This window comes from Penicillium lagena, assembly GCF_028827675.1.
Source record: "Penicillium lagena strain IBT 129212 chromosome Unknown utg000008l_segment0_segment0, whole genome shotgun sequence".
Classification (NCBI taxonomy): Eukaryota; Fungi; Ascomycota; class Eurotiomycetes; order Eurotiales; family Aspergillaceae; genus Penicillium; species Penicillium lagena.
In genome coordinates, this window is record NW_026623229.1 from 2724878 (window position 1) to 2738806 (window position 13929).

At 55.4% G+C, this 13929-nt stretch overlaps 6 protein-coding genes across 6 annotated transcripts; 3 read left to right on the top strand and 3 right to left on the bottom strand.

The window, feature by feature from the left end:
- Positions 1-299: 299 nt before the first annotated feature.
- N7510_011707 (GPALPP motifs-containing protein 1) lies at positions 300-1059 on the bottom strand (the record flags this gene model as incomplete). Its single annotated transcript, XM_056983631.1, has 2 exons — positions 300-497; positions 550-1059. The coding sequence occupies 2 exons, from the start codon at positions 1057-1059 to the stop codon at positions 300-302; spliced, it is 708 nt and encodes a 235-aa protein (XP_056829125.1).
- A 257-nt stretch (positions 1060-1316) lies between these two features.
- Positions 1317-3080, top strand: N7510_011708 (uncharacterized protein; the record flags this gene model as incomplete). The annotated part of the gene is made up of 1 exon (XM_056983632.1): positions 1317-3080. The coding sequence occupies one exon, from the start codon at positions 1317-1319 to the stop codon at positions 3078-3080; it is 1764 nt and encodes a 587-aa protein (XP_056829126.1).
- A 312-nt stretch (positions 3081-3392) lies between these two features.
- On the bottom strand, positions 3393-6297 carry N7510_011709 (uncharacterized protein; the record flags this gene model as incomplete). Its single annotated transcript, XM_056983633.1, has 4 exons — positions 3393-3661; positions 3767-3858; positions 3911-5031; positions 5086-6297. 4 exons carry the CDS (start codon positions 6295-6297, stop codon positions 3393-3395), a joined length of 2694 nt encoding a protein of 897 aa, XP_056829127.1.
- Positions 6298-6727: 430 nt separating this feature from the next.
- Positions 6728-9210, top strand: N7510_011710 (putative actin binding protein; the record flags this gene model as incomplete). The annotated part of the gene is made up of 4 exons (XM_056983634.1): positions 6728-6932; positions 6989-7176; positions 7233-9071; positions 9124-9210. 4 exons carry the CDS (start codon positions 6728-6730, stop codon positions 9208-9210), a joined length of 2319 nt encoding a protein of 772 aa, XP_056829128.1.
- A 230-nt stretch (positions 9211-9440) lies between these two features.
- N7510_011711 (dynamin-related GTPase DNM1) lies at positions 9441-11933 on the top strand (the record flags this gene model as incomplete). Its single annotated transcript, XM_056983635.1, has 3 exons — positions 9441-9539; positions 9590-11557; positions 11619-11933. The coding sequence occupies 3 exons, from the start codon at positions 9441-9443 to the stop codon at positions 11931-11933; spliced, it is 2382 nt and encodes a 793-aa protein (XP_056829129.1).
- Positions 11934-12289: 356 nt separating this feature from the next.
- On the bottom strand, positions 12290-13790 carry N7510_011712 (uncharacterized protein; the record flags this gene model as incomplete). Its single annotated transcript, XM_056983636.1, has 4 exons — positions 12290-13296; positions 13342-13358; positions 13421-13446; positions 13509-13790. The coding sequence occupies 4 exons, from the start codon at positions 13788-13790 to the stop codon at positions 12290-12292; spliced, it is 1332 nt and encodes a 443-aa protein (XP_056829130.1).
- Positions 13791-13929: the final 139 nt, after the last annotated feature.

Consider the following 13929-nt stretch of genomic DNA (forward strand, 5'->3'; position numbering starts at 1 on the left):
TTATCGCTAATCGGGCAGGCCCGACTATACTCCCGTATAATACTAGTAGATATACTCAAGGCAAGCTTGGTTGGGCAAGTGAACAACACAAATACTACTACTCCATTGTAAAAATGCGGGTTGTACTATCTTCACCCCGGCTAAAACACAAGGGATTAAGCTTAACCCAAAGTGTATATATCCAATAGGCTACTTCGAACATATAAAGTGAGTCCCAACTAGGCACATAGAGGATATGTCTGAAGTCTTTTATTATTAAAAGGCATATCTATCACTGGGGCTGAAACACTGATCGAGAGTCACAGAAAACTCCCCTTAGTGAACCGAGAAGTGTAGCCACTGGCCTTATTCACCATCTCTCGCCGCTGGGCGGTGGATATCCGGGATGCGACAGCCATGTCCTTCTCCCGATCGAAGGCACGCATGCTGGGATCATCATCCTCCTTACGAGTATCTGCGGCGCTGCTGTCCAACCGCGAACCCTTGCCGGTCATGTCCTGGAAACAAGAGTTAATCCCTACACCGCCCACAGGAAGGGAGAGAGCTTACCTTGTACTTATTGATTTTCTCCTCCATCGACTGGGAGGCTTTGGACGGTGCGGATTGTCGGTCTGCTGGCACCGCAGCCACGCCCATCACCTCATTCTGGAGTCTCTTCATGCGTTCCTCCGGATTCTCCGTCCATGAGGCGTCGACGGCCTGCGGGCCACCGCTTCGAGCCGACCTCCCCGTTTGAAATTTGCGATTACGCAACTGGGTTGGATCGATCTTGGTCGCCCAATCGCTCTTCTCTGGCGGGTGCAGCATCCATTGGTCCCTCTGCTCAGTTTTCTTCTGGTCGGGCTCGACGGTCGACGGGTCTGGCTGATAGTGTTTCTCCACAGGAGCGAGGTCGCCCTCTGGCGGAGGCAGGCCTGGGCCGAAGTCATCGTCGCTGTCGCTGTCGCTGTCGCTTGCCGACCCGTTGCTTGAACGGGATGGAGGAGGCAAGGATGGGCCAAGAACCCTCCGCTTGGGGCTTGGAGACAGCTGGTCGTCAAGCCTGTGTTTTTGAGGCATGCTTGTCAAGAGGTTGACTAAAACAAGCCAGTTCCTTAGGTTAGTTATCAAGAATCTGACACTGATGTCATTCATCTACACCGCTTTGCCCACATCTTCCTTTCTTCCCTTCTTTCTTTCTTCTGTCTCGCTCGCTCACTCACTCACTCCTACTGTCCCACAACCATGATGACTATGATGATGATGATAACTCGGTTGACTGGTTGACTCCCTCATCCCCGATCTTCATTAAGCATGATCGTCGGCTCTGTCTGAACATGGGCCACCCCGACGAGTCCCGCCCGCCACCCCCAGAGATCCCTTCGGATGGGTCACTATCTCCCTGCAGGTGTCAACCAGATGCCTCTGGCGATCAACATTCTCCTTCGAACCTAACTACCGCCTGGCCGGGCCCCCACCGGCTGGAATGCGCAGCCCAACCCCCCGAGGCCCCGGCACGCCCCCGCCGGTTTGTCGCCCAGCCGATCGAAGTATCGTCACGAAGCTCCAAGGCCCAACAGACGGCCGTGTCCAATAAAACAGACCAGGCCAGACAGACTGGACCTTGTCCACCCCGGAAATTCTTGCCAAACCCAATCGAAACAACTAAGTCAAGCAACCGACGAGTCAAGTCGCAGCAAGACAAAGAACCGGCATCGACCACGCCTGCCCAGAGTGGTCCGCGGAGGTTTAAACCCGAGGTCATTGAGACAGACACTCGCTCCGTGAGAAGGAGCAAGTCTCTCCCACAAGCTCGTCGCCGGGACTACGACCTACCCGAATCCAAATTTTCCTATGCAAATCTTCTAAACCGCCAGGAGGCTTCCCGCCATTCATTCCGTGTTCCAGATCTTCCCTCCATTCCTTCAAACAGCAGCGAAGACTCCGATGATTCGGAATCGCCATCATTAGCGACATCTTCATCTCGACTATCTCACAAAGACACTCGGAAACAGCAGAATGAAAAGCGCCACCGGGAAAGCTGTGACGATGCCTTTTCAGAGTACTTACTATCGCTGGCTGCCATCACCGCAGAGGAGCAACTCAGAGATCAGGCGCTAGCGGCATTCCCTAACGAACAAGTCCATCAACCGGTCGATCACTTTGCAATTGATGAAGATGAGAGAGACCTCGAAGAAGAGGAACACACTTTCCGCCCAGAACAGATCAAATCACGGCGCCAGTCATCTGCCGACCTTTCCTGGGAACTGGAGTACATGCGCCAGCACAAGGAGGAGGCGGAAATGCGATTAAGAGCCATGGTTGCGTCTCGACATGCAGGTCCAAAGTCAAAAGCCCTCCCCACACATTCAGTAGGTCCTTTGGATGGTCGATCAGAACAGCAGAAGCAAATCGCAAGCCCCCCGATGCTGGGAGATGATGTCGTAATCCCCCAAAGCCTGTCTCCAGTGGGAAGTCTGTGCGAAAACACTAACGGGGAGAAGAACACGTCGGTGTCACCGCAGGACCCGTGTGCACATTGTGGCGGATTGTGGTGCGCCGCACCGCTCGCAGAGAATGGAGGTACCACCGGCTTGTGGATGGGCACCTGCCGTCGCGGGAGCCGTGATGTGAGTGATATGCACGAGATCGGGCGTGGTGTAATGACACCCGCTGCTCCGAGCCATAGCCCACAGGGTAATGAGGATTGGCTTGGTTCGAATTCACCAGACCCTTGCGGTCTCCAGGAGAGGGTCAGTCCCAGCCCTCGAAAAACCACCCTGGATGAATTCCATGACGGGTTTGTAACCCAAATCTACAACTATCTTTCTCTCGGGTATCCGTGCCTAGCTCGGTACTACGACCGCGAACTGAGCAGGATCTCGGGCATTTCGGTCGAGCGTCTGCGCCAGGATGATTTACAGACGGATGCGAAGGGCTATGTGGTCGCTTCGACGAGCACTAGCCAACTCTCCTGCATGCGATGGAAGGCTCTGCGCCTCTATATACACGAGTGGGCTCGGCAACAGCCCAGCATGGAAGACGACACCAATGTCGAGGCCTGGGGGATGCGGGAACGTCGGGGCAGTTGGGCTGTTTGAAGGATTCTTGTCTAACCAAATCTTTATAGCCTCTACTATCTATAATCTATGAATGAATGATGTCCTTGAAAATCATTTGGGGCCCGGGGGACATGCACAAGCAGTAGTGACTCCTCGAGTCCCAGCCAGAATTAATCCGATACTCGCCCAGCTTTAGCTTGAGCTAGAGAAACCAGGCAGTCAGATAGGAATTACTTGGTACCAGAAGCAGGGGATGGAGGGAGTCCCTGCCATGCAGGGTTTCAATAGGCCGGACGGAAAAGAGGAATTGGAAATGGCGAGCAGCCTCACGTCCCTATATGAGGGGTTCGATTAATGGCTGTGATCTTCCGAGGACTGAACTCGGATACTTCCTCTCCGCGCCCTCTCGTGGACAATCCCAGGGAAAATTTTCTGTTCCGGTGTGCCATCTGCCCCGGCAACAGAGGCTCCCATGACACCACTGTTGCTCACTGGCGACGAAAATTCGCCAGTCGCGACGTAAGGGGATCGGCCGTTTTGCGTCGATGCCGGAGCTGGGGGGAGGAGGACGACTTGCAAATCGAAGCTTGCGGCTCTATACCAAAAGAAGAGACTGAGCCCTGTGGAGCAGGCTCATGGGAAATGGACACTTGTCCCGGTTCTGAAGGTGCAAATGGAAGGTGAGCTCACAGCCGCAGCGAAAGACCGGACTGATCTATACATACCATGCGCCGTGGTCTGTTTGGCACTCTGCAATGAGCCAGGGATCATCCCGTTGCATTCATCCGTGAGATTGCCATCCGCATATCGCTCAATCCTGGGGACCGTCAGCCCTGATCACCTTGCCCTAAACACGTATGACTACTCACAAGCCTCGTTCTCCAACCAAAGTCTCCTGCCTGAATGCCTCGCGAATATCTGGCACGTTGCTCTTTGCCACGTTGTTGCCAGCGACCCCAGGCAGGGCGCAGCTCGAGCCCAGCCATCGCCGTTTCAAGGAAAGCTCGAATCCACTCTGGACCACGGAATGCTTGGCCAGCTCACACATATCCACGGCGCTGAACTTGTAGATCTGGGCCGCCACCGAATATTCCTCTATTAGAGGCTCTTTGGTAAACGCAAACTGCAGCGGATCGTCGGTGGACAGCGAGACGTTGAGCCCGCGCTTGAAGAAGCTGGCAAACGGATTTTTGTCATACGTGAGGAAGAGCGCATTGTTACTCAGTGGCGACATGGCGATACCAATCTGATCCAGATAATAGAGATATTGCAACAGAGGCACCTTGCGCAGCAGAATCCCATGACTGATACTGTGGCAGCAAAGGAAGGCCACAGCCAGGTGGTCCGGGTCACCTGCTTCACCACAATGCGGACGGAGGACAAATGTGTTGAATCCTCGGTGCTTGCGCCAGTTGTTGAGGGAGGCGATGTTGGCAAACATGAAGTAGATCCAGTAGCTGTACGGCGGATTTTGCTTCGTATCCCATTCACGAGGGATGGGATACTTCCGGTACAGCCGACGCTCCGCCTTGCTTTCATCATCCACACTGTCAAACCCTACCACGCGCTGCAGGAAGACATGGAGTTTGGGATGACTGGATGGATCTCGGGTCACTTCGAATAGCGGCTGGAACACATTGGTAATCACCTGCTCAAAGTTTTCCATCATGCCGCTTGATTTGTACACATCGTAGAGGCGCGGCACCTGAATAAGCCAGCGGACATTGGGCGAGAACAGCTTGTTGTCCACCACCCACGCCGCCAGTTTGTCCCATTCCTGAATCGATCGCCCGTAGATCGAAATGCGCCACTCGACCATCTGATACTTGCTGGACTCTAGATCCGAGATAACTTCCTTGGTAATTTCGGCGAGATAGCGGCCCTTGATGTAGTTGTCCGTTTTGAGAAAAATTTCACGCAGTCGAGATTCGCCCACGGGGTTATATTTGAGGTTGAACTTGTCGAACCGATGGAAGGAGTCGGTGTGCGCCTATCAGCCCCATTAGCCATCGAGGTATACGAGAAGGGGAAGATAAAAGCATACATGCATATCCAGCGTGTCGATACTTAGATCATAAGCTGTCAGATTGATACTCTCAAAGACCTCCCGCAAGGTCAAATGTTTCCCGTCTCGGAAGAGAACCACTTCATCAGGGGATTTTCGCATTTTGCTTTTAATAAAGCGCAGTAAGTGCTTCTGGTTCATGCATGCAGAGTGGTGGACGTGCGTGTCCACCTTGCGCACGTTGTAAAAGTCCCGATGAGGCACTTTCTTGCTGTCGGCAATTTCCTGATATTCATTCAACAGGGCATACAGCTGAAACTTGCCCTCTAGGTACGACAGGCGTTTGAAGGCAAAGCTCTTGACCGGTCCATCGGTCGAGACGTCGACCACAGAATCCAGATCCATATAGAAATCACGCAAGGATGGGATCTGGACGATCGGCTGGTGCTGATCCGCGGCTGACGAGGACTCGTAGACTTGATAGACGCTGTTACCATCCAGCCGGTAGACCCAAGGAGATTCGCCGGGGAGGGGCATCAGTTCAGCCATGTCAAAATCTTCCCCAATGTCTTGGCCCATCTTCCTCTTTTTCCCCGTCCAATCTGACGGGCCCCCGACATTGCCTGGCTGGTATTCCTTCCCAGCATCCCAAGCAGGTTCGGGAGGCGGAGGGTAGATCTCCCACTCGGCCTGATTCCGAGGATCATCCCCAGGTACCTGCAGCGAGAAATCCATGTATTTGGATCGTCGGTCCAAGAGACCCTTGATCTTGCGATAGATGGCCGCCAGCTCCGTTGTCACCGCATAGCCCGCGGAATCGGTGCCCGGGGAAATGCCCAGCCCTACATTGGCGCTCGGGAGGCCCTCGGTGGTCCCCAGGGACGGGGCCTCGGCCGGAGGGAGGCGGTTTGTCGCAATGGGGCTACCATCGACGTGGTGAAAGGGCCGGTCTCCACCCATAGGCCGCAGAGACAGCGAGTCAGCGTCGACTGTCATTGCCTTATCGGTCTGGGAGCTAGGATCGGTGGCGCTCGCGGGCAGTTCCTCGCCGTGAAAATCGCCCGAGCCGCCGGCGGGGACAGGGCTTGGAGGCACGGTGCTGTCGCGTGATGCCAGTTGGTGGTGCTGGTAGAAAAGCTTTGCCTCGGCGTGGCTCAGCGATTTCTCGTAGGCGTAGTCGTAGGTGGCCGTCTTCTGCTGCTGGTCTCTGGGCAGCAGCGGCGGCGGCGGCGGCGGGGGTGTCATCTTCATGATTGCTGGTGACATTGGGATACGGGTCAACGGCATCAGACCCCATGACCGAGTGAATGGGGAGGGAGGGAGTTGTGCAAGGGAAACTAGGTAAATGGTTGATGGGTGGGCTAGTGGGAGGAAAAGAGCAAAAGAGAGATCTCCGGGTGGGTCCGTCAGTGATGCTCAGCTCAGCTCAGCCAGCTCCTTCCGCCACTTGTTGTTGGCTCCTCCTCTTCCTTGCCCTCCTTGCCCTTCCCGTATCACCACGACCACCATCATATCCCTGCAACCAATCCCAGGCTGTACCTAACAGCTCCATCCCCTCGCTCGCACTTCACGGACGGTGCATGCGTCGTGAGATACTGCCATTTCCCCCCCAACACGTGGATCAACTCGTTTGCCGCCATCGATTGCTGCATCCCCTCCCTCCCCTTCCACCCCGGAAGCCATGGCATCTCTCAACCTCTCGGCCAACGGGCCCTCCATATCCAAAAGCTACCAGACTGTGGTGAACGGCCAACCCTCTGCCGGCAGTGCGGCCTCCCCGACCTATGCCCAATGGGCGGTCTTCTCGGTCTCGACCCCGCTAGTCAATACGTTCCAGCAAGATGCGGGAAACAAGGAGAGTGTCCTCAAGGTCCAGACGACCGGCGGTAAGTCATCGTGGGATCTCTATAAGGAGCGCCTAGGCTAATCAAACACCCCGCAGATGGTGAATTGGCCGATCTGATTGAGGAGTTCTCGGAGGGGCGAGTCCAATTCGCCTACGTGAAAGTGACCGACCCGAACACTGGCCTGCCGAAGAATGTGCTCATTGCCTGGTGTGGAGAAGGTGTACCGGAACGCACCAAGGGATATTTCACCAGCCACCTGGCTGCCGTGTCCAAATTCCTACACGTGAGGGATCCCCTTTTCCTGATGAGGATTCGATGCTAACACAAATTCGGGTTCAGGGTTATCACGTGCAAATCACCGCCCGCGCAGACGCTGACTTGTCTCCGGAGAGCATCGTTCAAAGGGTGGCAGACTCCTCTGGCTCCAAGTACTCTGGGGCGGAGCCGCCTGCCCCCGCCCCGGGACCCCGCCCTCCGGTTGCGAGCAAACCCGTATTCACCCCGACCAGGACGGGCGGGCTCGCACCTCCGCCTGTATCGGCTGCTCCCCAGCATTCCACCGCTCGGAGAGGAGTGGATGATGATGGCTGGGGTCCGGATGCGCCTCCGGTGACTCGTACCCAGCTCGAAAAGGTCCAACCAGCATACAAGCCAACGAAAGTGAATCTTCAAGAGCTCAAAGCGGAAAACACCTCTCCGGCCTACCGACAACCCCCAACTGCGGCTGCTGAAGAACATGGCAATGTTGTCAGGGGCGGATATCAGCCCGTGGGCAAGGTGGACATTGCCGCAATCCGAAAGCAAGCCGTCCAATCGGGCGACATGAAAGATGATCGCCCCGCGCCCGTCAAAGGTGCATATGAACCTGTGGGCAAGGTCGACATCGCGGCTATTCGAGCCCGAGCACAGAAACCAGAAGATGCGGGCGTTGCGAGCGGAACACCGAGCGCCGGAATGCGTGATCAGCCCCAAACCACCACTACCACTACCACCACCACCTTGCCTGAACGTCCTGCGGTTTCCGTCCCTGCCGAGCGTCTGACGAGCCTGCCGAAGCCCAAAGTGGCGAACAAGTTCGGCGGGGGCCCAGCCTTTGCAGGAACCAAACCGCCTCTCCCGAGCGCGACAGGCCCGAAACCGTCGAATGTGCAGATCGGGAGTGCCAGCCGAACGTTCGCCGATGAGGGAGGAAAGACGCCTGCTCAATTGTGGGCGGAGCGGAAGGCTCGTGAACGCGGTGAAACCCCGTCGCCGACTGTCGCGGAGCCTGCCTCGATCCAAAGCCAGACCAGTGGCTCGGGTGCTGGCTGGAAGAGCTCCTACACCGGGAAAACATGGGCTCCGGTGCAGATTGCGCCTGCGACACCCGTGGGCCAGGCAGATGTTGTGTCCAATGAGCCTTCCTCAGCAGAAGCCTCAGCAGCCAGTGTCCGTGATATTCAAAGCCAATTTGCCCACGACGAGGTGGAGCAACCTGAACCGAGTCGTGCAATCCCCATTCCCGGACTTCCCGCTGGTCCGACTGAGCCTGAGGTTGGACATTATGCTCAGCAACCCGTCCCAAGCCCGCCACCACAGCCACGTTCTCCCACACCCCCGACTCCACCTGTCCGAGAGGGTTCGCCCATTCGTGTCGCCATGCCTGTTGGCCGCGGCGACGTCACGGATGCTCATGACGAACAGCTTTCTCCGCCTCCCGCCATGCCCATTGAAAGTCTTCAAGAGGCCGTCCCAGACGAGAGAGACCTTGAGGAGAACCCCCACGACCTTGGCCGCGCGGCCGCGGAGACCACCGCTGCCGAGATACAGCCACAGGGCGGAATCCAGGCGAAGGTGCAGTACGACTATGAGAAATCGGAGGACAACGAGATTGACCTCCGGGAAGGAGAGTATGTAACGGATATTGAAATGGTGGACAAGGATTGGTGGCTGGGCGTCAATGAGCGTGGTGAGCGTGGACTCTTCCCCGGAAACTACGTTGAAGTGGAAGACCATGTCGACACGGCCGGCCATGAAGCCGCGCCTGAGCCTGAGCCTGAGCCTGAGCCGGAACCGGAGGTTGCTGCTGCTCCCCCGGCAGTCGGCTCCCAGGGCCCTACCGCTACGGCGCTGTATGACTACGAGGCCGCCGAGGACAACGAGATTAGCTTCCCCGAAGGAGCAAAGATTGAGAATGTGGTAAGTGTTTTCCCTCTGCTTGGAGTGTCTGCCTGCTAAGTCGGTGCGTTAGGAATTCCCGGACGATGACTGGTGGCTTGGGGTGTATCATGGAGCGCAGGGGCTGTTCCCGGCCAACTACGTGCAGCTGGATCAGTGATGGAGGTGTACTGTACATGCCATTTTTTGAATGCTACCTCGTACTATCATATCAACACGATAGATCTATACATAGTTGGTTGCAGGGAACTAGCGACGTCACTTGCCGATTAGGTCAGCAGTATCACGTGCTCCGTCAACGGGCGGCGATCCAGATCCTGCCGAGTAACTTGCACGCGCCCCTTCGCGTCTTGCTCGACTGTGCCCCCTTAGACCTCATTGACTCCCATCATGGCTTCACTGGGCGAGGACTTGCTGGTGACCGTCAACAAGTTGCAGGACTTGGTCTTCAACACCATCGGCAATGACTCCCTCGACCTGCCCCAGATCGTGCGTGTGTCCCCTGGCCATCCCTCTCCATCTCCTAACTCGGCTCGCAGGTTGTTGTGGGTTCCCAGTCGTCCGGCAAGTCGTCGGTGCTGGAGAACATCGTCGGCCGCGATTTCTTACCCCGAGGCAGCGGCATCGTCACCCGGCGGCCGTTGATCCTGCAGCTCATCAACATCCCTAGTGAACGCCACGATAAACCCGAGCAGGATGAGATTCATATCCCACATACGGCTGCCAGTGTCGCCGGTCAACACGAGTGGGCGGAGTTCCACCACCTCCCAGGCCGCAAGTTCGATGATTTCGGCCTTGTGAAGCAAGAAATTGAAGCAGAGACCGCGAGAATTGCTGGGAGCAACAAGGGCATCAACCGACAGCCGATCAACTTGAAGATCTTCTCGCCCCATGTGCTCAACCTGACTTTGGTGGATTTGCCCGGCTTGACGAAAGTGCCAATTGGCGACCAACCGTCCGATATTGAGAAACAGACCCGCACCTTGATCCTGGAGTACATTGCGAAACCGAACAGCATCATTCTGGCGGTCTCTCCGGCTAATGTCGACCTGGTCAACTCGGAAGCGCTGAAGCTCGCCCGCCAGGTGGATCCCATGGGCCGGAGAACAATTGGCGTCTTGTCAAAGCTGGATCTAATGGACCATGGGACCAATGCCATGGACATCCTTTCTGGGCGAGTGTATCCCCTGAAGTTAGGGTTCATTGGTGTTGTAAACCGTTCGCAGCAGGACATTCAGTCGGGCAAGTCTCTCTCTGAGGCGCTTCGAGCCGAGGCCGACTTTTTCCGTCACCACCCAGCGTATCGAAACATGGCCAATCGATGCGGAACACAATTTTTGGCCAAAACATTGAACACCACTCTCATGTCGCACATTCGGGATCGGCTACCGGACATAAAAGCTCGCCTCAATACCCTGATGGGTCAAACGCAACAGGAGCTGGCCAGCTATGGAAACAAGCAATTTAGCGGCAAGGAACACCGAGGATCCTTGATCCTTCAATTGATGACCCGATTCGCATCCTCTTTCATCTCGTCGATCGATGGAACGTCGTCGGAAATTTCAACAAAGGAGCTCTGTGGCGGGGCCCGGATCTACTACATCTTCAACTCAGTCTTTGGAAACTCACTGGAAATGATTGATCCCACCCACAACTTGACTGTGTCGGACATCAGGACGGCAATCCGCAACTCGACTGGTCCTCGTCCTAGTCTGTTTGTCCCGGAATTGGCATTTGATCTGTTGGTCAAGCCGCAGATCAAGCTGTTGGAGGCTCCCAGTCAACGATGTGTGGAACTGGTCTACGAGGAGCTCATCAAGATCTGCCACACATGTGGTTCACAAGAGCTGATGCGGTTCCCTCGCCTTCAGGGGAAACTTATCGAGGTGGTTTCCGATCTTCTCCGTGAACGCTTGGGGCCATGCTCGGGTTACGTAGAATCTGTAATCTCGATCCAAAGAGCCTACATCAACACCAACCATCCTAATTTCTTGGGTGCTGCGGCTGCCATGTCTTCCATCATCCAGACTCGGCAAGAAGAGGAGAGAAAGGCTGTCATGGCAGAAGAGAAGAGAAAGCGGGAAAAGCGACGGCTCAAGGAACTCGGGGCCACCAACGGGACAGCCTCCGGAGGGCCTGATGAGGAGTCGCAAAACATGCCTATTCGGAGCCAGTCCACGAAAGCCCGAAGCATGTCGCCCAATGTGGGCCGTGGGGAGAATGGCATTGCGGCAACCTTGAATGGTGCGCAAAATACCGCTGCCCTTGGTAGTTCGAACACCGCACGAGATTCTTTCTTGAATTACTTCTTCGGCAAGGAAGGCCAATCGTCTCAGATCTTGGCCTCGCCGCCACAAGCCGGCACACATTCAAGGCGGCAAGCCGGCCATGCGAGCGAGTCTAGCATTGGCCAGAGCATCCGTCAGGCTGAAATGCGGTCTCCGGCTATGCCATCTGAGGAATACGCTGCTCCAACCGAGTATGGTGGCGGGGAAGTGTCTATGTTTGTAAGTGCTCTTTGCACTAGTTTTCATTTCCCGTGCTCTCGCTGACTTTTCATACCTACAGCCCCATGACAATGCCGAGCCTGCCCTTACCGATAGGGAGGTGCTTGAAACCGAGTTGATTCGCCGTCTGATTTCATCGTATTTCGGCATTGTACGGGAGACCATTGCTGACCAGGTTCCCAAAGCGATTATGCATCTCCTGGTCAACTATTGCAAAGACGTCGTGCAGAATAGACTTGTGAGCGAACTCTATAAAGAGGATCTTTTCGGCGATCTGCTTTACGAAGACGATGGCATCAAGGCCGAGCGCGAGAAGTGTGAGCGGCTTCTCGAAACCTACAAAGAGGCCGCGAAGATCGTGGGCGAAGTGCTATAGATGCTACCATCCATAGTGTTCCTTTTTGGGTATGTATGATTTGAAGTGTGCGATCATCATGATTGCCCTTCATGTTCTCTCGGATTGGATGTTTCTTTTCGCAGATGTGTCTTTGTAAATTATGGACAGTGCCTATCGATATATCTATCTTCTTCCAGGCTTTTCCGACCTGGATCGCTTCTCTTCTCACTTGTTCTCTCCGCGCCATTAGCTGAGCTTCTGCTGCCGGTTTGTTCTTGTTTACTCGAATCCATTTCTATGCTTTTTTTATTGCAATTCTCAGTTAGTATATTTAACAAGCACTTGGATCTATAAACAAACCCCCAAGACAGACCCAATGCAACCAAAATGATCCGTCACCGAGCTTTCCGCGTCGAAGCCTTTCGTAGGCGGGCGCCCTCAAAGCCATACAGTCCACCTCCGACAAAGACCAGGGCCGCCCCAACAAGAACACCTGATGCAAGGTGATTGCCAAAAAGATAGATGGACAGTAGAAGCGAGACGAGTTTCCGGATATTCAAGACAATGGTAACCGTCAATGATGAGGACTTGGCGGACAATAGGTGAACTCCGCGGATGCACAGGTATTGTGTCAGTGCGTTCATCAGAAGATATGCCACTTGGACTGGAAGTTGTGCAAGCACCGACTGGATGGACTGGTGCTCTTGCGCCCGCGCCAAGAACGAAAGAGCCGTGGAGGTGGACCCGAGTCCCGAGTTCGGGTTGGGGCGCGTGGCGGGGATTTGGGACAAGAGAGATGGCGTCGAAGACACCACTCGCCATTGGGATGACAGCTGCGGGTAGCTAGTTAAGAAAAGAGGCAAGGACAGCGTATGCGAATAGAAGAGAGCCTCTTTCCAATGATCTCGCCCATAGGTTGCGTACAGCTGGTCCGCGTAGATTCCCTGGAAGGCCGATAAAACCATGGCCAAGGCGAGAATCGTGAAGCCCGTTGCAGTGGTCATCAGTGGTGTCTCACCGCCGGGGGACCCGATTTCAATTGCATGGCCCTTGGCATGAGCATCCGCCAATGCCGCTGCCACCACACCCGCCGTCAACATGGCTACGGAGAGGATCTGGCCCCGAGAATAGCGCTTGTTGTTAAAGATATACCCGATGATCATCGAGGCCACCGGACCTGCAGACCGAAGAATGATGTGTAGCGGCACCGAGATCTTGTATGCGAAGGCCCAATTGTTCAAAAGATTGACCGTGACGAAAAAAGCCGTGTATGTCAGCCATGATCGCAAGGGGATAGCGCGTGGGCTGAGGAATAACGCTCGTGGACCTGCGGAGAAGGACAGGAAGTGTGGGAGAGTGAAGAGTGCACACAGGATGAATTGGGCGAACGTGATCAAGGGGCCTGTTCGTCAGGAACCGGGTCATGGTCTGGATCGTGGGGGCTTACCGGCAGTCGGCTGTTCTCTGAATTCAGGGCGTTAACAATGCCCTTTCTTTCTTTGGGGTATTAGGCGTGGTCCACTCACTTGATAATCGCTTCGAGGGCGAATACCTGTCCCAAAGAGTTCGTCAGTCAGTCCTGAGCCTCGGCGCTGTCCAGGGTCTATTTCTCACATTGGCACAGCAACCCCCGAAGATTAGCGAGGCCATCAACACCAGGGTGGCCCAACTGGGGACCGCTGCATGTGCGGCGGCAGCGACCAGCACTGAGGTGCTGCGTGGTTTATCTTTTTCCAGCGCATCGCGGCTGGATGAATCACCCTGGGCGCCCCCGGACTTGCACAGCGACGGGGTGATCAGTTCCTCGGACACGTCGAGGGCGGACAACTGGACGGAATTGAGCACGTAGGAATCCTCGTGTCTCCGTTTCGCAGGGCCGTCGCTGTCATTGAGCATTCTCTCTCGCCTGTGATGGCGGAAGGAAAGAGTCCTGGTCAGCATCTCGGGAGTGTTTGTGAGTTGGGAAGAGGCGGACCTTGCGCGTCGGCACGCTCTCCTCCCACAATGGCCCTCTATTGTACACCTGGATAATGTC